This window comes from Squalius cephalus (genome assembly GCF_949319135.1).
Source record: "Squalius cephalus genome assembly, chromosome: 3".
NCBI classification, from domain to species: Eukaryota; Metazoa; Chordata; class Actinopteri; order Cypriniformes; family Leuciscidae; genus Squalius; species Squalius cephalus.
The window spans coordinates 54,862,210-54,890,164 of NC_137124.1; the positions used below are offsets into that span (position 1 = coordinate 54,862,210).

Below are 27,955 nucleotides of genomic sequence, written 5' to 3' on the forward strand. Positions count from 1 at the left end.
CAACAACAACAACAACAAAAAACAGTAATTTTGTGAAATATTATTACAATTTAAAATAACTGTTTTCTATTTTAATATATTTTAAAATGTAATTTATTCCTGTGATGCAAAGCTGAATTTTCAGCATCACTACTCCAGTCTTCAGTGTCACATGATCCTTCAGAAATCATTCTAATATGCTGACTATCAATGTTGAATAACATACATATACTTTTATTCAGCAAGGATGAAAAATAACAGATTTCAATTTCAAATAAATACTGTTCTTCTGAACTTTCTATTTATCAAAGAATAAAATGCATCACGGTTTCCAGAAAAATATTAAGCAAACTGTCGTAAACATTGATAATAAAAACCACTATTAATATGAAAGCACCAATAATAAGTGATAATTATATATACGGTATATATATGACCCCGTCACTCACCCACAGGGGGTCCGGCGGGCACCACGCACTTCCTCTCTGGACGGGTACTGATGGGGGCGGTGTGCTGTTTGGCCAGGCCCTCCTGTATCAACTCCTCCACCCTCTCCTCCTCCAACAAGGGAAAGGGCACCACGTGCACCCGCAGGTGCGAGCCCTCGCTGGGACGAGGCACTTTCTGGAAGGCCATGTGGGGGTTCGGGTTCTCCTACAGAATGCATGACAACACAACTGTTGAAATGCAGGATTTAGAGATGTTTTCTGGATCAGTACTAATGTGCTATTCGCAGTCATTTATGTTTACTTTATTCTGTGAGAGAAAGTTTCCAATAACAAGAGAATAATCAAGATAAACTGATCAGTATTTGAAAGGTAATGTGACCTCAACATGGCCGCCCACTTGAGGTGACCCGATGTCACCAGAGTGTACATCATTTACAACACTTATGTAAAACTTTTTAATGAGAAAAAAATGACAGAGTGCCCCTTTAAAGAGGTCTTAGTTGTTATGCATCAAGTGTGTCAAGAGAGAAAACTTGGCAAAAACCAAAGAGCACATGAAAGGTCAACCTGAAGGACAGAGAATACATGCATCAAGTGGCAGCAACCACTGAAGTTTAAACACCTGACATGAGAGATGGCGTCATGTGCTTACGTTTTTGTAAAGTTGCTCTGACAGATCTCTCAAACGCTTCTGGAATTTGACCAGGTTCTCCTCTTCCTCCTTAAAGCGGTCTACATCTAAGGCCACCAGCTATAGAACAGAAACAGAGCAGTTTAATGTAGAAACCAATGAATCTGTGGTTACAAGAAATCAGTTTTTCCACCTGTAATTGATTTAACATTGCCCAGAACAATAGCTGGAATTTCACTCAGCTGAGTCACGCGTGTATTATCTTCCTCTTGTGGAATGATGTTACTTAGTAGGAGAGTAAATATTTGCTCTAACAATGATTCGATCCGATTACGGTTGTTTACTGAATCATGCCATACAGTACATGATGAAATGGACACAGATTTTTATTCTGATTCCATCTTGTTTTGTTTTTCTTACGTTATTCATTATTATTTTCAAAAATATTCTGAAAACACAAATGCAATGAGAAAATGCATTTCAAATAGCCGGATGAAACAAAGTGTGGAAATGAGGAAGAGGCACCAATGTTGCATGACAAAATAACCAGTATCACTTTATTTTAACGTGACATAGTTACCAGTTAGATATACTTACTATAGTAATAACAGTAAATAATACATAATTACAAGCAACTAACTCTAAACCAAACCCTAACCCTACAGTCAGTACATTAAGTTAATTAATATGACTTATGTAATTAATTACACTGTAACAACGTGTAACCTTAAAATTTTACGGTGTCCGTGTTACAGAGTAATTGCTTAATTAATTACTTAGTAGTAGACGTTGTAATAACATGTAACAAAATGTAATTAACATGTAACTAAGTTATGGAACAGCCTGTACTTACAGATTGTAATTACTCACATGTAATAGGCAGCTACTGTTACACATATGTAATAAGCCGAGTCGGTTACATGCGTGTTACAGACTTGGTACAGTGTAATTATATAAGAAAGTACTTAGTACTACACAATGTAATACAAGTACTTGGGCTACTAAGGTCGGGAAAAGCCTTCAGTTACACATGGTAATTTTGTACGTTCTGTAGCATTACACATATGTAACATAAAATAAAGTGTATCAAGATTGTACTTAAGTGCACTTCATGTATATCTACATACCTTATCCATCTTAATTAACCCACTAGTTTACAGCTTAAATACATGCAGTAGCTTCTTAATTACATTAAAATTACAGAATGTTACACAGGGATACGCTACGTAAAATAAAGTGTATCAAAATTGTACTTAAGTGTACTTTGTGTATACATACCTTGTCCATCTCTGCCTTGGTTTGATTTAAACTCACTAGTTCACAGCTTGAAAACATGCAGTAGCTTCCTAATTACATTGCAATTACATAATATTACACAGGGATAAGCTACGTAAAATAAAGGTTATCTAGATTGTACTTAAGTGTACTTTGTGTATACATACCTTGTCCATCTCTGCCTTAGTTTGATTTAAACTCACTAGTTCACAGCTTGAAAACATGCAGTAGCTTCCTAATTACATTAAATTACAGAATGTTACACAGGGATAAGCTACGTAAAATAAAGTGTATCAAGATTGTACTTAAGTGTACTTCATGTGTATCTATAAACCTTATCCATCCAACCTTATCCATCCATGTTTAACAGTAGCTGCCTATTACATGTGCGTAATTACAATCTGTAAGTACAGGCTGTTCCATAACTTATTTACATGTTAATTACATTTTGTTACATGTTATTACAACGTCTACTACTAAGTAATTAATTAAGTAATTACTCTGTAACAATGACACCTTAAAATAAAGTGTAACTCTTTATTTTAAGGTGTCCGTGTTACACAGTGTTAATGCATTTAAGTACTGTCGGTTTGGTACACTGGAGTTTGGTTTCAGGGTTAGTTGCATGTAATTATGCATAATTTGTAATTATGCATAGGGACACTGTAAAATAAAGTGCTACCCCATAGTGTAAAGTCCATCATTTGGGACACAGCTTATATCTGATGTAATCATTATATATCTCAAGCATAAAAAAATACATTTAGTTTGCATTCATTTGTTTTATTTTATCTTTACGTCTGGTATTAAATGAATTATGAAAATGTTTATAACCAGCATTTCTCCCGCTTTCCCCATCTTGGAGATTTCTTTGCCTTTTCGGTCACACTTTATATTTCTTGGCCTTAGCTACCATGTACTAACCTTAAATGCATTCAAGACAATGGATTCACTTTGCAACAACATGTTGTTCAGGAACATTTTCACATTTACTGCTAATGAGTTTGAGGTATGGTTAAGGTTTAAGAGTTAGGGTTAGGATTATAGGGGTCACAGTTAGGGTTAAAGTTAAAATGCACATACTTTAAATGTTGTTACAATGAGCCAACATGTATGCACATAAATATATTGCACTAAATGGTTAAGTTCATAGTAATTAAGGCCACCTAACAAAGTGTGACCACTGCAATTACATGTGAGGTGGAAAGAAAGAAACTTAAAAGGCATCCTTATTGTGCTCCCTACCTTCCTGAACAGTGCCCATAAATGATGCCCTTCTACATCTCTATTACTTAGTAAGCTCTGTTAAAGAAGTACTGCACCTCATCGAACAGATCACAGGCTCTGTATGGAGGTCCCCGTTCAGACACGAATCCCGCGAAGGCCATGCCATCCAACACCTTGGTCAGAAAGTCATTTTCTATCAGGCCCCGCTGGCCTAGGAAAGCAGCCTATGTATCAGAGAAAAGAAGGCCAGTGATCAAACTAAAATTGTAGCATCTGCTAAACTTCCACTTCCACTTGAAAATGAGTAGCCAAGTTTGATTCAAATGGTGCAGAGAGATTTTTCTGAACAAAACAACTTCCAGAAGAAACAAAGTCTGTTATCTGCATCACCAGATACATAAAATAAGATGGGCATACGTATATTTTAAACAGATCCCGTGCATTAGCATTAGCCAGTGAATTTAGAAGCATTTGGCAGGGCAAGATGCTCAGTTTCCAGACGTGAAGCATTCTTGTACTATAATGCGAGCCATGTGGGGTGCTTTATGAGGGTTCGTATTGAGACGTTGCCACAGAGACATCGGCCGACACAAACAAAAACAGGTTGGGGGGTGAAATAACACTTGTGAATGCAAGTTTGATGATTTTCATATGGCTCACTGCAGGGACAATCCGACGGACCAAAGTGTTTTAAACAAATTAACCGCGATACCATCGGCATGAGCGCTTACGTTTGCACCGAAGCACTTCAAAGCAAGACGTGGACGAGGCAAAGCTCAGTGCTTATCTAGTGAGTTCATTGAGATTATTTTTTCGTTCTCTGGCGCAGACCCAAACTCACCGTGTTTATGAAAAGGCAGGTGTTTGTACAAGTGCAAGCTGCCTTGAGTTGAAGCCAGATAAACAATGCAGTATTTCAAACCAGTCAGAGCTGTTTGTACCGTACAGCGTGTCCGGCAGTCTATATATCATGACAGGTCATCAGATTAATATTTTCTCAAGTGAAGTTCTTATTTACGAGTTGAGAAAACGTAATTATGATGTCAAATGAGTTCAAATTACTTTGCTCGGAGCAAGATGGTGTACCTTTACTACAAAATATACAGCAAGTTTTTTTTTCTCTAATTCTACAAAATTAATAAAGAATGTGTATCAGGTGTTTTTGCTTTTTGTTTTTGTTCAATTTATGACGCTGCTGTACACTGAATAGTTATATATTCTATTGTAATTGTACAAAACTATCTTATTTTGTACATGCAACTTAACCTTAGTTTTATTGTAAATTTAAAAAAATATTAATAACTTCACACATTTTGAACAAATTTACTGTCAACTAAAGACTGTATTCATGTTTTCTCACTGATACACCCCCAACTCGGAAACTCTGGGCCAAAAGAAAATCCAAAGTTCTCAACTTATAATTATAAAACGCACCATTTTTACCTTCAGAATGTTATGTTTTGCACTTATTTGCACGAAAATTTTAATTTTTGTCAATTTAGTATTATAGCAGTAGTTCATATGACTCATGCAAAGTCTTCTGAATATATATGATAGATTTGTGTGAGGGACAAACAGAAATTTATGCCATTATTCACTGTTAATTAATATTGACATCCCTCCTGATATGATCATACTTTCCCAAGTTGATTACATTAAGGCAGTTGTTATGTATTACAAGTTTAATGAAAGGTTATTCTTAAATATGCAAATAAGGCCTTTTCTAATGAACTAATTTGCATACATATCAAGAGTTTCATTTTGTTGACATATTAGAGTTAAATGTTGTTAAGGAGGAGATTTTGGAATTTATAAATCAGAAAATGCTGTAAACAGCCAAATGATATATGAGCAAAGCTCTCTGTAAAACCTTAAGAATATAGTATGTGCCACCGAAGTGGAGATTTCTTGCTCAGTGCAGGAGAAAAACTCATTTTGAGAAAACTGCCTTAAAAATATGTATTGTAATTGAAATCTATGCAAAGAGATAGTGTAATATATTAAACTTGGATATGTATTCCGAATGTTTTCTTCCCACTAGTCTGAAAGAAGACATGCTATGGAAGCAAAATAGCCTAAAATCTCAAAATTGACCAGTGCATGAAAAAAACAATGGGTTTTGCCAGTAGTGTCTTGCTTTAAATTTTGACTTTAAAAGACTAGACATATAGCGGAAGCATTGCATGGCCTACTTTCAGCATATTTTTGTAGCATTTTTTTATCCCTATAAGCTTGAAAGCACCAGTTCCTATTCATTGAGTGACTATTACAATGCTTATCTCCTTTTGTGTTCCACAGAAAGTCATACGGGTGAGAGTGAGTAAATGATGACTACGTTTGCATTTTTGAGAGAATTACTCCTTTTACAAGTCATTAATTTTCAAATATATAATACATTGGTAAACTTCTTAAAGAATATCTTCTGTGTTTTATACTGTATATCTGTCCACAGACCCCTGCTGAACCGTTATAGACCCCTTGTTGAAAACCCTGGACATAATTAGTAAGAAGATCCTTCTCGTACAGTCATTATGCAAGCACTTGAGAAAGTCTTTTTGCAGGTTTGCTGGAATGATCTGGCATGATGACAGTAATTGCTCCTAATCGCTTGTGGGCTTATGGAGTAATTTACTCTGCAAATGAGTTTTAACACCATAAAGTTGCCGATCAGCGCCCTCCTCTCACCTTGTGAAAGTGAATCACAGGTTCGGAATGGATGCGAATGAGCTGCAGACAGGACCGGTAGCCCTGGAAGAGTTGTGCAAACAAGCGCAGGAAGACCGCTCTCACCTCCTTATCCTGTCAAACACAAGAAAGCCAGAATAGAAGGGACTGAGAATCATTCCAGACGAACGTATGAGGATGGAATGAGTCAGTGTGAAAATTTTCTCGTCTCAAAATAAACTGCGTACGTGATGGGAGTTCAAACTCCTTTAGCAAACAGATATTTCTGCCCCCTGAAGACCCAATAATTGACTCCCGTGTCGGCCATATGTGTGTCCGCAACTTTAACATGTAACTTTGCGAGATTGTAAAAGCGAAAAATAGACATATAAGGCTTTTACCAGCAGTTTGAGGTTGGATGGAGCAGAACGAGGGGGTGGGAAGGCATTATCTGCTCCTTCCAGATCTGGATGCAAAACCTGAAGACAAAGAAGGTATTTACAGTGAGGAAATGTCCTGCTATCTGTGGGAACAAGACAAATGGTGCAAATATAGCTTATGGAATGTCTCTAGTCACAATCATCTTTCAATTCTGTGTACAAAAAACAAACAAACAAAAAAACACGTATATGTGGAAAATGCAGATTAGCTAATGAGGAAAAATTATGAAATATGTGATTTAAGAATGTATGCACCACTAGCAAAAGCAAATAGTCATAGTAATATATTTAGTAATATATATATATATATATATATATATATATATATATATATTTTTTTTTTTTTTTTTTTTTTTTTTATTAATTAATTAATTAATTTGTATATTATATATTTTATATATTTATATATATATAAAATATGGATGGTGATTCCTGTGCAAACCTGGCCACTATGATATTAGGGTGTTGTGGGTAGATACCATGATGTTGCTATGTGGTTACTAGGGTTCAAGATGGTTTCTAGGTGGAAGTTTATTGGCCCAAGACAAAAAAGGCCCAGTCCCAAGAGTCTATGATCTGGCTCAAGTCCTAACTTATCTTCATATCATTGCTGTCAGATGAAAAACACATACTGTGTCTCCAAAAGACACAGAGCATGGAAAAGATCTTTCTCGTAAAAAATCTTAACAAAATGAATCAAAACAATTTAGTTAACCTTTAGTACAATCTATCATAACAGATCTGTTAGATATTTGAATTGAACTTTTTTGATTGGGTTTCAATGGCTCATGTTTCCAGTACTCAGTTGGTTGATTACTGATTGTTGTAGAATTCATTTAATATAATCTGAGCTTTCACTTACTATTCTACCTCAAAATCAGTTTTCTGGGCTTAACACATGAACTACAGACTCTGGTGTATAGTGACAGCCAGACAGCTGAGGAAACCAGAACATACGAGGTTTTGACGCACACTTCTTAAAGTTAGTGTATATACTTGTTATATAGATAATCAGACTAAACATCCCTCCAATGGTCATTTTGATGCACAATTCAAACAGTAGGAATACAGTCTACAGTAAAAAGCGACAATAACAAAGGTGTTTTCCATCAGACAGTGACAAAACAGAATGTATTTATGAATTTAATAATCATTTTCATGTAGCAAGATGAAAATCAGATTACATTATACTATATATATATATATATATATATATATATATTAAAACGTATACTTGATATATACACTTAAATGCTAACCAACTGGCACATTAAAAAAATGATACAACATCACAATGTGTGTGTGTTTTTTTTTGTGTGTGTGTTTTTTCTTACCATGGACAGTGCTTTTTGAGTATTGTGCAACAGGGGTTCGGGAAGCTGTGACAGGTGTATACACTCTGGGATTTTTATTGTTCCTCCATCAAGGTCAGCAATGATCACATCGAGCTGTAAACAGAAACCAAAACCCAATCATTGTTACCAGAATCTGACCAACTGTTTTAAGGCAGATTGAAAAATGTCTTTCTGTAAGGCCTTGAGCTCACCAGCTCTTGGATCTCGCTCTGGAACATGGAATGCACTCCGATGATGAAGGGCGTAGGAGAACTCAACACCTCCAGCAGTCGAGATGGGAGGACGGGGATGTAGGGGTAGCTGTGGTCCAAATGAGAGTTAGGCAACCACAATCAACATGTCAAGCAGATGTTCAGACATCAGACTGTTCTCATTACATACCAAGCATAAAAATAGCACATACTATTGCAAAAGACCCTAAAAATAGAACTGTTTGCAAAATTACACGCTTATCATATGTGAAGAGCACACATTATTTCAAGCTTTTTTTGGTAAGTTTCACTTGATACAGCAGTGTCCTAGTTTTTACGCAACGCACTTAGATTGAACTAGATCGGCTTAAAATGAAGCTAATGAAATGAGATGCTGTTATCAAGGCAACTTAAGGTCACTTATTCTGGGTATATCAGTAACATTCGATGTTGACCCACCTGTACTTCAGAGGAAACATGAGGGTCTCTAAGGCACGGCAGGCCTCTCCTAGTCTCTGATAGCTGGAAGAATGGAACAAAACCTTGTGCTCCGTCAGAACCGCACAAAAGAGACTAAGAACATTCTGGATTCCTGGAACATACAAAAAAAAAGCACAAATGCACAATTACTAATGTAACATTTGCTGAGCAACATTTCTTCCAATGTATTCAAGAACCGTTCCTGAAAGCAGAAAGGGCTGAATATCATCCGCTACCTCATGATATGATATTTATCACGACACATAGATCGCAAAATACGACTGTCACATTTGCCGGTAAGCAAGCAAGCACGATGAATAAGATAAGTCTTATTTACAATCCAAAAATACTCAGAACAGGAATCGCGAACCAAACATTAAGTTAACGACACTGAACAGACAGAACTCAAGACTTAAATACACAGGGAAGATAATAAATAGAACAAGAACCAGGTGCGTAACTCAATTAGAAAACCATAGTAACAAACAAGGACGAGAACTCAGGAAAACTAAACAGGGAAAACTAAACCAAAACAGAACGTGACTGCAATAATATTATTATATTCACATAATATCAGGGCCTGGTTTCACAGACAGGGTTTTGATTAAGCCAGGATTAGGCCTTAGTTCAATTAGGACATTTAAGTAGCTTTTATAAATGTGCCTTAGAAAGAAAGAAAAACATTACTGGTGTGCATCTTGAGACAAAACACTGACACTGGGGAAAGATCTTGATTGTTTTTTGTTTTTTAATCAGTTTAAATTGAACAAAAGTGCAAATTTAAGGAAATGATAATTGACACCTATTGAGGACAGAAGAACTTAATAGATGAAAAATAGATTTAAAAAAATAAAAATAAAATAGATGTTCCAACATAACTAAATATGTTAGATAACTAGTCCATTAAAAAGCTTGCAGAGTAATACCAATAATACATAAATTATTATTATATTGCTGCAATCTTCATCTAGTTTCTCGGCCAATTGCTACAGTATAATGGATTGTGTTTCTTGGGCAAATTTTTTTAAGTTAATCTACAAGTAAAATAATAAAACCAATATATCTTGTCCACGATTTTATTGACTTATTTGGCAAGTAAAGAAGCCATGAAAAACAAATATAATGTACAAGCCGCTGGTCGTTATCAATGTGTTGAAATTGTGACTTTCTGGGCTCGTTTCCGTCGTTTTACATAACTCAGTGAATCTGGCGTTTAAACAACACAGAGAACACATGCAGATAAACAACACTATCAGAGGGTGCAATTCATTTGCATATTTGTCTCTATCATGATGATGCAAAAATGCCTCAAGAATGGCAATTATGAAATAGAGACATAAATTATACAGCAAACTCCTCAACGGGAGTCGTCGGAAAGAGTGAGAGATAAAAGTTTACAGTTCCTGTTTTTGTTTGTCATCAACATACCACTGAGACTATAAATCACACGCTCTGCAAAAACCGACAGGCAACCATTAACAGACATATCCGCAGCGCTGTCGGGGTCAGCGTTCCCATTATGTCTGTGTCAAACTCTGATACGCACCAATAAACAGGAACAAGATATGAAAATTCACATTGTCTGTCCCTGTTGACCAAATACCTGAATCCAAATATGCGCAAAGAGAGGATGAAATGTTTGGGAACATGAAGTCAATTGCATGCTTGTCATTCCATTCGACCCGTTTTAGAAACGTAACAAGTAATGGTGAACGCGTGACATGTTGAATCGTCATGCTATGAGTGGTTTCTAGCATGTTGCCTACAGGAATGACTACCTGCTCCTGATTGTTCCTTAGAATCCCAGTGTCGTCTCCTGCCAAATACAACAACACATTCATATCTTGTTTGTGAGGCATCCAGTAAAACTTGTCCTGACCTTGTGACATTTACTTATCTTTTGGAAGGGCTACACATTTCTGACCCATACATAGACAGGGACACAAAAAGCTGCAAACAATAAACAGTGAGCCTTATGATGGCCAACATGTTGCCTTTCCTCTATTTCTCATGGTGAGACAGGCCATTCTTCAGGCCTCACTCTGATGTGACCTCTCTGAGACTAAGGAAATGTGGATAAAGTCACTTGCGCTGATGTCCTATTGCAGGCTGCGAGAGGAAACGGACGTCTAATTTGACAGACAAGTGTTCCTGTGTTCCTTATTTGATTAAGAGAACCTGACGCTGAGATGTTGAAGATGTTAATCGCATGAATCCATGGTAAGATGAAGATTTGCATGTGAGAACGCAGCTTATTAAAGGTCGCTAATGTTGACATAACCCATTTGAAAATAAGCAGTCTAGCCAAAGATGAGCTCTGAGCCAGGGGAGTCTGATAAATCTGTTGCTGATTCACAGAGGAGAACAATGGAGAAGAGGTACAGCATAAATTATACAAAGGAGATCAAGATGACATTTTTATTAGCTCATGTAGATCGGCATGTTGTTGGGATATTACAGGCTTAGGTAACCTTAAGATCAGTCCCAGAAGTACCAGACATCTGGGAGGATGATACATTGACATGATGCTCTTATCAGAGACCATGCACCTAGAATGGTATTTGGGGTGGTGTTTTCTCCTCTGTTAGGTCACAGGCCATGGCCGTCTTACACCCCCACTTGTGAACTTTCTATTGGAGGACAAAGAGCAGGTACTAATGATCTTGGCAGGTTTGCTGGTTTTGTTTCTCTTAGAACATCTTAAAACATCTTGGGAAGCAAGAGATGATGTTAATGTATGATATGATATGATATGATATGATATGATATGATATGATATGATATGATATGATATGATATGATATGATATGATATGATATGATATGATATGATATGATATGATATGATATGATATGATATGATATGATATATGATATGATATGATAAACACACTATCATTCAAAAGTTTGAGTTTAGTAAGATTTTTGTAAAGACATTAACTTTTTTCAGCAAGGATGAATTAAATTGATAAAAAATGTAACTAAAATATTTATATTTCACATAAATACTGTTCATTTGTTTTTAACAATGATAATGAGAAGTTGCTTGAGCAAAAAAGGAATGATTTCCAGCATATTGGAATGATTTTTGAAGGATCATGTGACACTGAAGAGTAGTTAACCACCACAGGAATAAATTACATTTGATAATATGTTAAAATAGAAAACAGTTGTAATAATAATATTATTACAATGTAATAATATTATAAAATTGTAACAGTATTTCAAAATATAACTGTATTTTAGATCAAATAAATGCAGCCTTTATGAGCATAAGAGACTTAATAAAAAATATTGTATGTATATGTAATCTATAGAACCGTATGTATATGTAATCTATATCTATCTATTTATCCATCTATCCATCTATCTATCCATCTATCCATCCATCTATCTATGATATGATGTGATATGATATGATATATTACATTATGTTATATTATATTATAATACATTAAACACACTATCATTCAAAAGTTTGAGTTTAGTAAGATTTTTGTAAAGAAATTAACTTCATTCAGCAAGGATGAATTAAATTGATTAAAAAAATTAACTAAAACATTTATAATGTTACAAAAGATTTATATTTCACACAAATGCTGTTCATTTGTTTTTAACAATGATAATAAGAAGTTTACAATGTAATAATATTATAAAATTGTAACAGTATTTCAAAATGTTACTGTATTTTTATCAAATAAATGCAGCCTTTATGAGCATAAGAGACTTAATAAAAAATCTTAAATGTATATGTAATCTATATAGAACTATAAGTATATGTAATCTATATCTATCCATCCATCCATCCATCCATCCATCCATATCTAAATTTTCTTTTTTCTTTTTATGTTTGATGTAATGTGATTTTGGGGTGAAACATGATCCAGTTCTTGACTAGCTTTGTGAGGATCACCCTTTAAGATGACAAGGCGACTGTCGCTCATATCAAAGCACTTAGAGAGACGGTCATGTGAAAAAACAAATGTCAAAAGAAAACACTGCTTTAAAGGTTATCAGGTTTATAAAGAGACTGAAGGGATTGTTTAGCAAGAGCATTATTAATCAGAGATCTACATAAATCCGAAAAATATGAGAAACCTCAGTGAACTGTAATGAAAAACTCCACATTAGCCCACTTCTAAGTTGAATAGTTCAAGTCAAATGCTGGCCAAAAAAAAAATCATGACCAATCTTAAAAATAGTGCACAGTACAATTACAAAACTATGATATTATATGACACGAAACAAGGAAAAGGGGGAAAAGGGTAAAACTAATTTCTCCATTTCCACAACACAAGGTAAACAAAAACATTCAGTGCTGAATCTAGGCCTCCGAGGTTATTTGACAGATTTAGAACGTGCTCTGTTTGTTTACTTTGAAAAATCGAATCTTACATGCAGACATATGGAATTAAGGATGTTGACATGGTGTTAATTAGTCAGTTATAAAGTTGTGTGTGCACATCCGTCCAAATGCTGAGTGCTGTGCTCCAGCTGAACATGGGAGAGCACACACACCATTACTATAATACTCTACATTCCTCTGCAATGCAACACCATTCTTCCATAATGATAATTAAGCGAAAATAAAATAATCAATAATTTTTATCTTGATAATGAGAACTATATTTCTTGAAAAGTATTTTTTGTTTTTGTGTAACAAAATATGACACATTTGACTAATCACTGAACCCTTTCAAAACCATGTGTGCATTGTGAAAGAACATTGAGCAGAAAGATTTGTTTTTGAGTACTTCTGCATAGAGAACGAAACGTGCAGCCAGTGTGACCTGATCACACACCAGAGCTGCATCAAGTTATTAGCACACAGGAAAATGGACATTTTCTTACAGGGATAAAAACAAATCTATCAGCAGGTTTTTACATATTGCATTCTTCAAACTGAAACGGTTTCCATTACCAATAACATTATCAGCATATCAATTTAAGTGGAAAAAGTTGAATTTAAAAAGGAACATGAATGTCAGAATTGTTGGTGTGTCTTCCTTTTGTTTTAATGCACTTAATAGCACACAAGTTTGTGTAATCCTAGTGTTCTTTAGCAAGATTTGAGAAGGAAATCTAAAGAGTATCTTGTTCTTCAATAAAAGCAAAATCATCTGACCATCTGTACAAAGACTTCACAATGTCACAAATGTACTTATTTGATTGTGAACGAGGGGGCGTCTCAATCAGCTCCCTAGTTCAGTAGTCAGGGCACTGATAAGGGAGTCGGCCACTTTAAGGGCTATCTCAATTGCAAAATCCTTCCAGTGCACTGAAAACATTTGCACCCTAAAAAGTCCCACAATTCAGTGTGAAAACCAGGGAGCCACCCTAGAAATTACACTCTTTTACATTATATCCTATAACTTTAATTTCCATTATTGTAAGTTTATATGTGAAAGTAAGCGTCTGATCAGTCGTACATCAAAGTAAAATATAAAATATAAATCAATTTTATTTGGAAATATTATTTTATCATATACATGTTTTTTGTTTTTTTTTACAAATTTTATTTTTGTGTCCACTGTTATGACAGAGGGAAAAAAATGAAGTATATTTAACACACCTTGACCTTTGGTGATAATATGAAGGCATTTACAGTATTCAGCATATATACAGTGTCAGGTAGAATTTGTAGTTGTATTTAAGCACAAAAAAAAAATTGTTTTCCCCTGTTCTCCTTATGCTCATATGACTCCGCTCTGCAAAAACATGTTTACAGGAAGGGACCGTAAGCGGAACTATAAAGGACAGGAGATGTCTGCATAAATATGGAAAAGATAAAAAAATATGTCAGAGGCCATGTTTACACCTGGTATTAAGATGCGTTATGGTCGATCGGATCACAAGTGGACGACGCTAAATACAGGTGTAAACGGGGTCTAAAACATTTTGAGATTGTCCACTTTCGACCACTTCCAGAGGTCGTGGAAAACACATTCGACCGGATTGCTTTCGTAGTGTAAACGCTCATGTGGTTGAATGTGTTCAAACAGCCACAAAATACCGTCTTCTCTCCATCTACTGATCTAATACGTGAATATTATGGGAAGAGCTCTAGCCAGACGTGATTTAAACTTTGTCGGCTGAAGACCCAAGTTTGGCTTGAAGACGGAAAACGTCATTTCTAACACACACACACACACAGCGTACGGCTGGCCTTGTGGCTGTCAAAGCAGAAACGAAAGCTGATGTTCTCCATATGATTTTCTGATGTCTCCGTGTGCATTCATAAGTAAATTACACAAGCTTATTTTGTCCATTAGATCGAAAGATCTCAAGAAAAAAAAAGCATACATTTACCCGCCCATTGACCCTCCCCTCGAAGAAATTTGGACAGAAGTGGTTGAAAGTGGACAAAAGAGTCGGATTAAAACGCCAGGTGTAAACGGGAATGTGTCTCCCTTGTCCACTTGTGGTCCAATCGACCAAAACGCATCTTAATACCAGGTGTAAACAAGGCCAATGAATAGTTAAGATCTTACATGGAAGAAGTATACCATGCAATATACACTGTATACAGTATTCTACTGGCATACTCCTATAAAGTCAAAGGTACCCACCTAACTGTTGGAAAAGGAGCGCTACGCTTTTACAGCTGATTGGCAGGCTGTCATTCAGTGGGGTCTGGATGAGCTGCCGGTCCCCCGCTCCCAATGAAAAGAGCTTCTGAGAACAAATGACATAAATAACAATCAATGAACACCAAATAACACCTCAAAGTTACACACATAGTAGAATACAGGCTGAAATCATAATAAACATTTTTATTAATAATTCTATCAATTATTTGAATACTTTTTCACTGATATCCACTATGGTGTTAAGGTCATGTATCGACAACTTAATTTTTAAGAGTTTTTTTAAGAGATTTAGTACGTTTTTTTTCTTTCCAGATCTTGGCTCTTGTATTGAAAGAAACAGCGGATGTGCATTAAACAGAGCCAATAAGATGCACATGGACTGTTTCATGAACAGATGCGCGCTCAAGTCTCATGACACATTCCAAGTGGATGGAGTTAGACTCACACTGAAAGATGAATATATACCTCTCCTGAGGTTTGTTTATAACTTAAGCCCCGTTTGATCACCATGATGTCCCAATCCAGCTGGGAAAATAATGGTTTCTGGAGGAATTTCCAAATGTATTGGTGAATTACATCAAAAACAACATAAGCTGGGGATTTCAACACGAGTGCGTGTAAAACTCTGCAGTCTGCATTTATATATATATTTCCCCTGAAACCAATATCTAGATTGTTTAACTATCTATTTGGTGATGATTTATATGAGCGGAGTGTACAATAAAGAGTAGTGGATTTAGAAACTGTGTTTAAAGAGAAAACATGCGGTTTGAGAACAGATTTGTTCACAGCTGCTGCATTAGGAGAAACAGAAACCAAAAAGAAAAATGAGACGCATAAAATTGAGGGGTACTGCGTTGCTCAAACCAGAATATGAGAGCTACATTTATTAATATTTTAGCTCTAAACAAAACAACAAGGCTTCTCTCACTGACCCCTAAAGCCCTTTCCACCTCTCAGGAGTCCCCAGTGAAAACAATATGGAATGTGAGACACCCATAAGATGCCGTCCTCAAGGTATACAGGTACACAAATGAACCCTGGCTAACCCTATGTGTGCTCGAATATCCACGGGGTCAGGGTCGAGACTGATGAGGAATTCTTTGGTTAAAGTAATGTCTGACCTGGGAACCTCCTGCCACTGGAACCAAGCATGTGAAGAGGTTTGCCACCAGTCCTTCCAGAGGGAAGCTCAGACTGTCTATGTACACGGTGTAGATCAATCCCAAGCAGCCCTAAGAGGAAAAAAAGCAATACATACAGCTTGTCCTGACAAACAAATGTAAAAGTACTTGCAAACAAAATCTGAGTGATTATGAGTGAAGCAAAAGTTGCTGTCACAATATTGGTGTTGACCTAATAACTTTTTTCCATCGCCAAACTATGTATGGATGGATGGATGGATGGATGGATGGATGGATGGATGGATGGATGGATGGATGGATGGATGGATGGATGGATGGATGGATGGATGGATGGATGGATGGATGGATGGATGGATGGATGGATGGATGGATGGATGGATATTCAGGTCAAGAGTCTATGATATTCTGGTCCATCCTACAATGAAAGTCTAGAGAGTCTAGAGACTTTTTTTTACTGTATTCCTAATTTAAAATCACAAGTCTGATAATTTATCAACGAGACACCATATGGATTTGATTCAAATCCATAACCTAAAGAATGAGCGATAATAATGTTTGCTGTCCTTGGCAAACATAAATAACAGTGATATTTACTTTTTAATCGTTCTTTGGAAAATAAATCTGGAGAAGTATCTGTATTAATAATAGGAAATACCAGCAGGGCATAACAGTGCCCTCTACAATGGGATATGGTGTGTGACTATAAACATTTGGTCCTTTACCAAGTAATACAGATCAACTAACTTATTCCCAGGCATAGCTCATGCCAAATACATGAATGAAGGCCAAAAGTACAAAATCTTGAGGCAGGCAGTCAGCAAAAAACTTGGATGGAGTGGATTTCCTGCTTTTAAGCTCTTGTGATATTCCTCTCTGTCTCTGTAATCCCTGTTTTTATTCCATCAGCAGACATAAGTCTTTTACTTTAATGATTTAAGGACTGACAATCAATACCGTTCTCAAACCAGTGATGGGTTTAATTATCCTAAATCCAACTAAAGCTCCAGCATGAAAATTTCTAATTATGAACAAGCGATTCTAATCGAAAACCTGAGTCAAAATGGAAATTGCCTAATTACTAAAGTTACTGGTCACTTAGGAATTGTATGACATTGCATGGTCTGCTAAAGAACAGCTCACTCACTAATTGGCGGATCTATTGTACATCTTCAGAATATAAAAAATCTGAAGTTACATAAGAAACCAAAGGTTTTGTTGTTGTCGTTTTTTAGTCACAAACAAAATAGTTTTTTTGAGAGGTGGTGTTTCACAAAGAGACTGGATAAAACAGGATAGTTCAAATGATCAGCACTGTTTGCCACAAATGGATAAGGAAACAACATTGAAATAATTCTTTTATCACATGGAAAACATATACAGGACCACTTTTTATGAAATGGTGAAATATTTCAAAAATGTACGGACAGAAGGATAGATGGATGGATGGATGGATGGATGGATGGATGGATGGATGGATGGATGGATGGATGGATGGATGGATGGATGGATGGATGGATGGATGGATGGATGGATGGATGGATGGATGGATGGATGGATGGATGGATGGATGGATGGATGGATGGATGGATGGATGGATGGATGGATTATGGATGGATTATGGATGGATGGATTATGGATGGATTATGGATGGATGGATGGATGGATGGATGGACACATGGATAGACAAACAGACAGACTGACTTTACATTACCCTAAATATTTCTGGGTAATCCAGCCTGGTGACAAGAATCAAACTTTTGGGTGAAAAAATCTGAGCTGGCTGGATCAAACCATTCTCCTCTTCCTCTTCCTCATCACCATCTGCCTCCAGCGTCTTTGAGCCCTGAAATGGATAAGAATCAAAAACATTTGTTTAATTTTTTTTAATTTTTTTTTTAAGTTTGGGCTAAATAGAATTCCATGTGGCTGATGTACCCCTTGAGCTGGTGGACAAGTATAGAGCAAACACATGAGATAAGACCTGGACATGATTCCGGAAGAATCAACATCTGGGTCAGATTCACTCATAATGTCTTTAAATTTAAACAGACTCTAATCAGACTTCTGAAATGAGGTGTTCAGTATTTTTTTTTCCCCAATGGAAATATTTTCATTTGATATTTACACACTTTTTTGTGTTAAAGGCATAAGGAACACAATTTACTTTGGATTATCAAAAAGCATTCAATATTATAACACCACAATATATTATATTCATTTACATTTTAACTATTAAAGTGACATGAGAAGTTGCTAAAAACGGTTCATTCACAAAGGCGCATCATTTCAAGTTTGTACTTTCGTGACCAAAAGTAGTGTTGTCCGAGCTGGTGAGTTATTTAATGACAGAGTGGAAAAAGAACAGCAAAGAGCGAAGACTGAAGACTGAAAATCCAAAGTCCTCAGAGGAGATGGACAGTGTGTCTGATGGGGGATTGCAGGGCTTTGTTTCTTAATTCTTTGTTATTCACCACTGATAAATATCTAGGTTGAGGAGTTGAGAGAGCATTGGAAAATAATGCATAAAGATCAAATGATTGCATGTTTTCAGAAATCACTGATAAAGCTGAGCTTATAGATAAGCTTAGTCTGTATAAAGTGACTGTCGGTCAGTATACAGGCTCAGTCCGGTTTCCTAAAAGAAACTAAAAACAGCACTGCACTTCAATACATCAAATGTGATAAAGATCATGAGGTCAGCCGAGCAGCGCTGCCTTTTTTCAACGAGCAAGAGAACGATAAGAGAAGCGAACCAAAGCGTGACAGCGTGTTGACAGAGTTAGTGTCGCAAAGGACGGAGAAAAGTTAAGATAGGCTTGCATGACGAATAAAGGAGTGACCCATGCTGGGTGTTATGAAACCACAAAGGGAACCTGGAGGTGCTGGTCTATTTATAGATTAAACTTTTGGAAATTGGGTTTGTTTTGTGCAAGGGTCTTGTCCCAAGGGCTGAAATGCTATTGAAATTAATCTAGGCTCACATTACAAGTCCTGCTTTAGTGTACGAGTTGAATTGTCTCCATGTGAGTATTTGGAAAAATTCAATTTCCTAAATAATCACATCCAAAGATGCAATCAGTGAAAAAACAAATCATAGTAATTACACCATGTACAACCCAAACATAGTTTATGGGACAACGGGAGGATTAAATCAACGACAAACTATCAATTTAGGCAAAAATGTAGTAGGTCAGAAACTACATACCAAAAAAAAAAAAAAAAGAAAGTGTTCTTAGAAATGTACTTTTTTGTATTTATGTTGGTTTCCTTTGGTTTGAAGAAAAACTCACATTTATGCTGAGAATTGCCTGTTCATAACCAGGGATTTTTATGCTGGAGCTGTATTTAGGATAATTAAAACCAAAACCATCATCAGCTCTTAAATCATTAAAGTCAAAGACTTTATCATTAAAGTCAAAACAACTTTTAATATAACAATAATATCGTGGTGCAACCATGAAGTGAAAAGTATTAATAGTTTTTAGTTTTTGGGGAGTCACACCACATGACATTTTGTCATAAAAAGGTCTAATTCCCAGATATATTAGGATTGTCAATAGATTACATTTTTTAATCGTGATTAATCGCACACTTATCGTGAAATTAAGCATACACCATTTATCTTGTTTAACAACATTTAACACGTTCATTTTGTCATCATTTGCTATATCCAGCAAAGTAAACCAGGTGATACTCACAAAACTGTATTTTATGTAAGATTTCTAAGGTAAATTTAGGTGTCTTTACATAAAGGGACACTTGGAGACTCCAAAAGGACACCAAATAACCAAGTGATGCATATACCTATTACAGTACACAAATCCATTCAGAATTACTACGCACAGCAGCATACACATTATCACAAAACATGTGTGGAAACAATGTGAATGTACTCAAATGTGTCTTCACAATTTTTTGTGGTGAAGGTTTGTGTGCGCATCAATATAACAGACTCACGTGTGCTTATGATACAGCTCCTGTACATCCATACCTTGATTGCAATCTTCATCTATCAAAACTTAACTAGAAAGACGCTGATTTGCTTTATCCAGCAGAGAAAAGTAGTTTGCGTATCATCGTATCATCTGGCCTTACAGTGGTGGGATGTTTTATCGTTTCATTCAGTCTGTATTTCAAAAAGCGCGATGCTTGAGCGCTCTTCAGAAAGAATCACTGATTCTTATATATATATATATAAATAATAGCATTAATAATGACAAAAAGCAGACATCGTTATCATTCACCGATAAGGAGGAGAGGTTTTGCCCGCGTCACCTCCCACTGCTCACAATCTGCTTCTAATTGTCCAGTTTGAGTCAGCGTCAGGCCTGCGAGCTCATAACGATACCTACCTCTCAAACCCTGCTGTCTAACCCCCCGCACTGGAGTCCATTTGATTTGCTCAGACAGTGAAAACATGCCACAAGATCCACCACATCTTATCAGTGGGAGCACAGAATTAAAATACCCTCACAGATGGGAAACACATTTCAAGCTTATTGGGAGGATTTGGTTCAATTATGAAGAAAAATACATTCCAATGCTGCCTCTTCCAATCTGATAAAAGAAAAATATCTTTCAGTGTGTCATGATTTTTACATTAAGTGGGCTTAATGGTGTAGCTTTAGGAAAGTACGCAACACCTGAAATGCTTAATCCTGCAGACGTGTTAAAAACATTGAACGCATTAAAAGAAGTCCATAAAAGGTCAGAAATGGAATGGAGAGAATTGTGTACTTTTAATGACTTTACTCCAAGACTACCACATACAGTTCAGGGTGATTATACCCTGAACCCGAGAAAACCTAATGGATGCATAAAATGTGTTTGGACAGATTTCTGAAATCATTAATTTTCATATACGCTCGTGTTTTTCTTCCTTGCGATGTACCCAGTCCTGATATAGCATAAACTGTAGTGCCGTCAACATCTTCGCTAAGCTCCACGCTTCTAGGTTACTATTGCTAACTCAACAAGCATTGCAAGCATCCCATAGGAACGAACTAAAGATTCCTGTGAACATTTCAGTAAAATGGCTCATAAATGGTAAAACTTGATTGAATATTATTCTTATGTTGGTTGGATGTGACGGTTTACACCTGGTCACTTCATGCGTTTTCTCTGATCGGTTAGCTATCCGGTCGCGAAAAGACCAGGCCAAAATGCTTTCGAGAATGCAAATTCCAAATAAAACTGGACAAGTGTAAATGCATCTGGTTGTTAAAACCACAAATGTAAATTTTACTCCACCCAAAATTAAAAAAAATAAGCGTGTGAAAGCATGTTATAGGCTATATGGCATGTTATAGCCAGATATAACAGCACTCCTGCGCTGCAGATGAGTAGCTGAGTATCTCTTCAGCAAGACGATGTGCAAAGCCGATCGCAAATGAAACTGAAAGTAAGTTGCAGATGCTCAACACACAATCATCTTCATTAAAAGTAGTTACTTAACAATGTGATAAATATGCTGAGACTGCAAATCAGAAAAAAGAAAAAGGCCTCTTGCAGTTGACTGGTGCAGACACATTTATTATTGTTTGGCGAATTTCTGTGGGCAAAATCCAGTCAATTTAATAGGAATCCATGCGATTAGGAATTTCAATGCAAAAAGCTGAATGGTTTGCATTTAGAGGCATGGATGAATAGTATGTGAATTGGGACGCAGATATACACTCCATGGGTTAAGAGACCATCTAGCATCTATTCACGTGACGCAAGGAAAACAGTCCCAGGAGACCTACAGCATAATGAGATAATGGGCTATCATGGTCACTATATGTGAAAGAAGCCACCCTGCATTACGAACTTCTGGATAAGTCTATCAAAGAAAAACAGTGAGGAGGAGACAAAAGCAGACAGATTGAAAAGACCTTTCCGAAGACATTAAGGCAGTGAGGTTGCGATTAAGAATGATTCTTCAGTCTTAATGTGCCTGATGACACTGTGAAGTACTCTTCATGGGTGGTCTTCTCTCTTAATCTCCCACAAGGCTCAGTAGTTAAGGATGTAATATAAATAAAGAAGATTTACAGTCTCACCGAGAAAGAGAAAGACAGAAAGCGATAGAGAGACAGGGGACAGAGAGGAAGACAGCGCCAGCCAACAGCTGGGGGTCATCAAAGCTCAAAGACATGACGTGCTGAAGTTCCTGCCAAACTGTTTTGTAACCTTCTGGAACCACCAGCCTCTAAATACAAAGAATTCCTGCTTTTATTGACCGTTTAATTACACATTCTTTATCCTGTCATGAGTTTGTTTATTTGTACTCAAGTAAAGCGACAGGAAGTTAACAGTAAGTCAGCATGCTGGCATTCATGTAGATGCTTGTGGCAAACAGGCTGATTCATAGTGAATCTGCAAAGGAAACCATTAAACTTCTAAGCATTTAAACAGTAAGCAGTCTGCTTAACAAATTAATGTGATTCACAGCATCGAAATGCTAAGTTTTGGTCATGATGACCCCCACATCCTGAGTGTTGAATTAGGTTAATTACACAAAATGCCACATTGCCGGTACTAGGATGGTGCTCTCAAGAGACGTGGAATGTCGGAATGTGATCAACTGGTTTTCCTCACAATTACGCCATCATTTCCACAGGTAAAAAAAAAATAAAAAATGAATACATTCTCTAGAGTTCTTTGGTAACACTTTGAAGTGGCTGATAATTAAACTCTCAAAAAAGGCAAATGCCATTCAGTGGTGTCTACAAGAGTGCTGGTTATCTGACCTGCTTTCTGAGGAACAAGAGCCTGTTGCGACATTCTAAATGATTTAAAGCTGTAAAGCCAATTACCTTGAGCATCCACTACTCTTTTGAAGACATCACTACATTTTTCTCCTAGAAAACAACAGCAGTGTTGCATTTGCCCACAGCGAAATAAACTTGAACTGAAGAGCTTGACTAATGCACATCATGGCTTTGCTCGGAATCTCACCACCATCTTATGAAAAACCTTTTAGGCACACACAGTAATAACGAATGTGGTAAAATTTACTGACATGACACACAAAAAAGTGCAAAGCATTATGGAGAAATATAGCTGGAGGTAGCAATTGCGGTAACAAGTAGGTTCTGTAACAAAAGTATGATGCAAATAGTTAAAAAATTACAACATATTGAAGTTGGACCATAGACGACCATATGAGGGATTTGAACCTACAACCTTTAGGATATTAGACAAAACCTTTTCCTCTATCACCACCTTCTACCTGTTGGAAACATAACAAGTTGAGAGACAACATAAAATTATAATGGCAAAAAAAAAAAAAAAAAAAGCTGATGATTCTTCAGGCAAATTGTAAAAGAATAACAAGAACAGGCAAGAATAGCACAAACATCTAACTCAAAATTTGGTGACAGCATTGCAACATGAGTGGCAAGAAAAAGGGATCATCACACTATTCACACAATTTTACAACTTTTCTCCAAATGTATCTAGGTGCTGCCATAGACTCCCAGCCAGAGAAAGTAGAAAAATAATAATAAGAACTCCAAGGTAAACAATACGCACCTTCAGCGCCTGGCCCCTAATAAAACCCAAAAGCACTTTTGGCTAACAGCAGGGTTGAACAGCTGTCCTCATTGAAATCTATGTTTGCTATCAGAAAGATGATATGATGAATTACTTATACTGTTCTAGAATTCTGTAAGACCTGGTAAGCAGGATGCAATGTAATCAATGAAGGTTATACTTCATGCTCTATGATTTCTGAAGTAAACCAAATGGCAAACACTTCAAATACAGCCACAATTAAAAGGGTCCAAGCAGGTGGAAAATGTCCCCAACTGGCAAATTTGGCAGAACAGAGGCTGTGGATACAGTTGTTGACCAACCATTTACCACAAAACATGCTGAGATGTGTTGAAACATGTTATATAGTTGATCTACGGTGAGGCCTGTAAGAAATACATAGCTTATGTCTGATAAAATGTAATTGCTGCCGGCAATAATTTTTTGTTCATCTGTCCAACTGATATTGTAGTATGTTAGCACTTGTAGCGAAGAAAAGGCATGTCAAATTTTAACTTCCTTACCCAAACAGTTTTTACGAGATTCTCCTTGTTACAGACTCCCTCTAGGGGTGAAACTTGGCATGTGTCCTTCAAGCAACCTGGTTTCCATGTGTAATTTATTTGGACATTCAGAAAAAGTAGGTCCCATTAGTCAACATGTTTCTGCCAAACAACTGATGAACCTGGATAACATTATTTACAGAAAATGGCATGCTTAAGACTATACTTCTGGGGGCAGTCGTGGCCTAATTGTTAGTCAGACTGGTAACCCGAAGGTTGCGGGTTAGATTCTACCTGCAGGAAATGACTGAGGTGCCCTTGAGCAAGGCACCTAACCACCAATTGCTCCCCGGGCGCCACAGTGAATGGCTGCCCACAGCTCCGGGTGAGTGTGTCCACGTTTTGCAGAGTGTTCACTACTAACTACCCCTAATGTCTGTGCACTAACTCAGAAGGGTTACATGAAGAGGACAAATTCCGAGTATGGTTTACCATACTTGGCCTTCACATCATGTGAAAATGTCCTTTAAAAAGGACCCCAAAGGTGGATAAATCAGAGATAGGCTTCAGTGCTCTTCTTTACCAGAGCGCCTAATCTTCAATAGCTTGAGGCTGATTTCCACGCTGCATCGGTTTGCCACATTAGAGAGGAATGCCCTGGCAATTAAAGATTAATCCCAGATTTTTGCTGTGATTTACAGTCTGGACAAGTCGACACTAGTTGTCCAAAGTCGGAGCTAGTCTGCAGATTTGAGTTGAGAGATTTCATAGAAAATCGCGTAGTGTATCAATTCACACTGCACTGACAGATGCCGACCAATGCAGACAATCACCAGATTACAGTTCGTCACTTCTCAGACATTCCACAATGTGACAAATGCTGACCAAACACGTTCAATTAGCGAGAACAAGTGCCGTCCAACGCCAGACGGCAACAAGGGTGACACACTGATCCGACAAAGGATTTATTGCCTTTGGTCGGCATCAATCGGTGCAGTCATTAGCGTTATAATGGGCACAGACTCCTACTCCTACCTACAGACTTCATACTATGATTTCATCCAGTCATAGAACATCCAGTCATAGAATATCTAACACTTTTATTATATGTTTAAGGATTTAATTTTAGATATGTCTCTGTGTGAATTTGTTGTATCCGGAACCTTAGTTGTTAAGTATATAGAGCCCACTTTTTCTCTGTAACCAATTATAAAGTCGGCAAGTGTATGCCTAGTGTTTTAAAAGTTGTGTAGTGTATTCCAGCCTTAAATTGTGCTAGTACCTGCTTGACCCTTATTACCAATCTTGCCCCAGTACAGTAGACTACTTCAGTCAAGGATACAAATTTATAGGGGATGCGCGGTTCCTTGCACTCCAGGACTTTCACTCTATGCTGAAACTTCTCAGCACAGGAAATTAGAAATTAACGCTCAACATTTTTTCTCTCACAATGTGGGACAACTGGTAATATTCTACAGGAGCTAGTTTAGTCTAGTTTCATGAGGGGCTGAGGTTGGAACCCTGGTGGGCACTGGGCAAAAGTCAGGAATTACAGCTGCATTCTTTACATAGCTGTCCTCCAACCGCAGCCCCTTGGGGTTCTCTTACAGTGCTTCTTCTTTCCTTCTCCTCTCTGGACAGTGAACTTTATGATGCAGCAGCAAAATATTGTCCATCCTGGTCGCAGCTGCCATCACTGAAAGGTTCTCCGACTAGTTGTCTTTATCCTTAGAAATACTGACTTTCTCACCTCAATAAACGTTAAAATATTTTGTACTTTGGTCTTTTTTTTAGGCCATAAAGACCAATTGAAGAACTTTCACTTGCAATGAGCAAAGAGTATCTCAGATTATTTTCATTAGATGTATAAATTGTGAAATTATTCTAGCATAAATAAATTTTGGTACTAGCTCATACCATTTATACAAGTAGACCCTTATAATAAGAAATATGGCCTTAATCTCACCTGTAGGTTGACCTCTGCCTCAAAGAAGGTCAGACAGGAGCAGTAGTGTCGTTCTGAATCTATGTCTGTAAGCACCACTGTAAAGAATGTCGGGGGTTTCCTCTCACGAGACAGCCTCCATCCACCAGGCTGGCAGAACTGTAAAAGCACCAAAACAAACAAACACTGTTAGACTTCACTCTATACAGGAGTCTGACATTACCAGAACATCTAGTCCGCACAAAAGCAACCAGTAAATTATGGTTACCATAAGAGATGACATCATTTGCACAGAGAAGATCACAGGAATTGAAATTGGGGTTGTTGAAAATCATTTCAAACACCTTTCAATGTTTTGACAGGGATTACTGGAATGCAGTATGAGGCTGTTAAGGTACGTCAGTGTGCAAATTGGCTAGTGTGTGATCATATGCAGGATGTGCCACTTCAGATAGTACATCCTCTCATCAGAAGGCAGGAAACGCCACTGAGTGCCTCAGTGCCCTTCCAAAAGCCCCTCCATATCCATTCTGTTACACAGAAAATCCCAATAAATAAATCTGGATAATATCCTAGCAGACTAACTGTAGATTGCCCATACAGATACAGATGAGTCCTGCTGCTGAATCCATGCTGCTGCAAATGCTGTGCCACAACAAACGAAATCATTCTACATGAGTTGTAAATTTGCAGTCTGTGTTGAATGTGATGCAATAAAAAGACAGCATACTGAAATCGAAAGCTTTTGAATTGGATTGAATCAAGTCAAGTATCAGTTTGCAATAATATGTATTTCTGCACATCACAACTATCGAGTGACTGATGAAAGATTTCAGAAGCACAGTAGCTTTCCTGAAGCTCAAACATTAGAGCAGTGGTTCCTAATCCTGTTGGTGCAGGGCAGGGTGTCCATCCCTGCTCCTGGAGGGCCACTGTCCTGCATAGTTCAGCTCCAACCCCAATTGAACACACCTGAACCAGCTACTCAAGGTCTCAATAGGCATACTAGAAACATCCAGACTGGTAGGTTGAGGCAAGTTGGAGCTAAACTGCAGGACAGTGGACCTCCAGGACCGAGTTTGGACACCCCTGTCTTAGAGTCTTGCTGATGAGTTGAATCAGATGTATTTGATTAGAAAGACAATTAAAATGTGCAGTGCAGAAGGTTCTCCAGGACCAGGATTGGAAACCACTGCAGTAGAGCATGGCATTGGCAATGCAAAGGTCATGGGTTCGATTTCCAAGAACTGATAAAATGCAATGAAATTCACTTTAGATAAAAACGTCTGCCAAAAGCTTTAATGTAAATGAAAGTGCAGGCAATGAATAGATGCTTCTGAAAGACTCTCCTGACAAGCGGTAAAGAGATAAGAGAGAACAAGTCATTAGACTAAGTACAGCTGCTGTGTTAGTGCTCGAGTTCAAAGTGGCTTGGCAGGCACAGTGAGGTTGGATCACAAATGGCGGCCTGGCAGGTTAGAGAGGAGGAAGAACAGGAGAAGGACAAATCAAAGAAAGTCAGGGATGAAGATTAAAGAGAATTGGGAAACTACTGCATACTGCACAA

General features: G+C 37.2%; 1 protein-coding gene across 3 annotated transcripts in view; it reads right to left on the reverse strand.

The window, feature by feature from the left end:
- Positions 1-27,955, reverse strand: part of sbf2 (SET binding factor 2) — a 133,488-nt gene that overhangs the window by 67,740 nt on the left and 37,793 nt on the right. For all 3 annotated transcript variants that reach the window (XM_079865292.1, XM_079865291.1, XM_079865290.1), the window contains exons 3-14: positions 26,410-26,547; positions 18,137-18,268; positions 16,405-16,515; positions 15,260-15,365; positions 8,671-8,803; positions 8,212-8,320; positions 8,000-8,113; positions 6,627-6,704; positions 6,247-6,360; positions 3,657-3,785; positions 1,081-1,179; positions 429-633 (exon numbers count right to left, since the gene is read on the reverse strand). In XM_079865292.1, the coding sequence (XP_079721418.1) occupies positions 429-633; positions 1,081-1,179; positions 3,657-3,785; positions 6,247-6,360; positions 6,627-6,704; positions 8,000-8,113; positions 8,212-8,320; positions 8,671-8,803; positions 15,260-15,365; positions 16,405-16,515; positions 18,137-18,268; positions 26,410-26,547 (1,468 nt within the window). The remainder of the gene's footprint in view (positions 1-428; positions 634-1,080; positions 1,180-3,656; positions 3,786-6,246; positions 6,361-6,626; positions 6,705-7,999; positions 8,114-8,211; positions 8,321-8,670; positions 8,804-15,259; positions 15,366-16,404; positions 16,516-18,136; positions 18,269-26,409; positions 26,548-27,955) is intronic.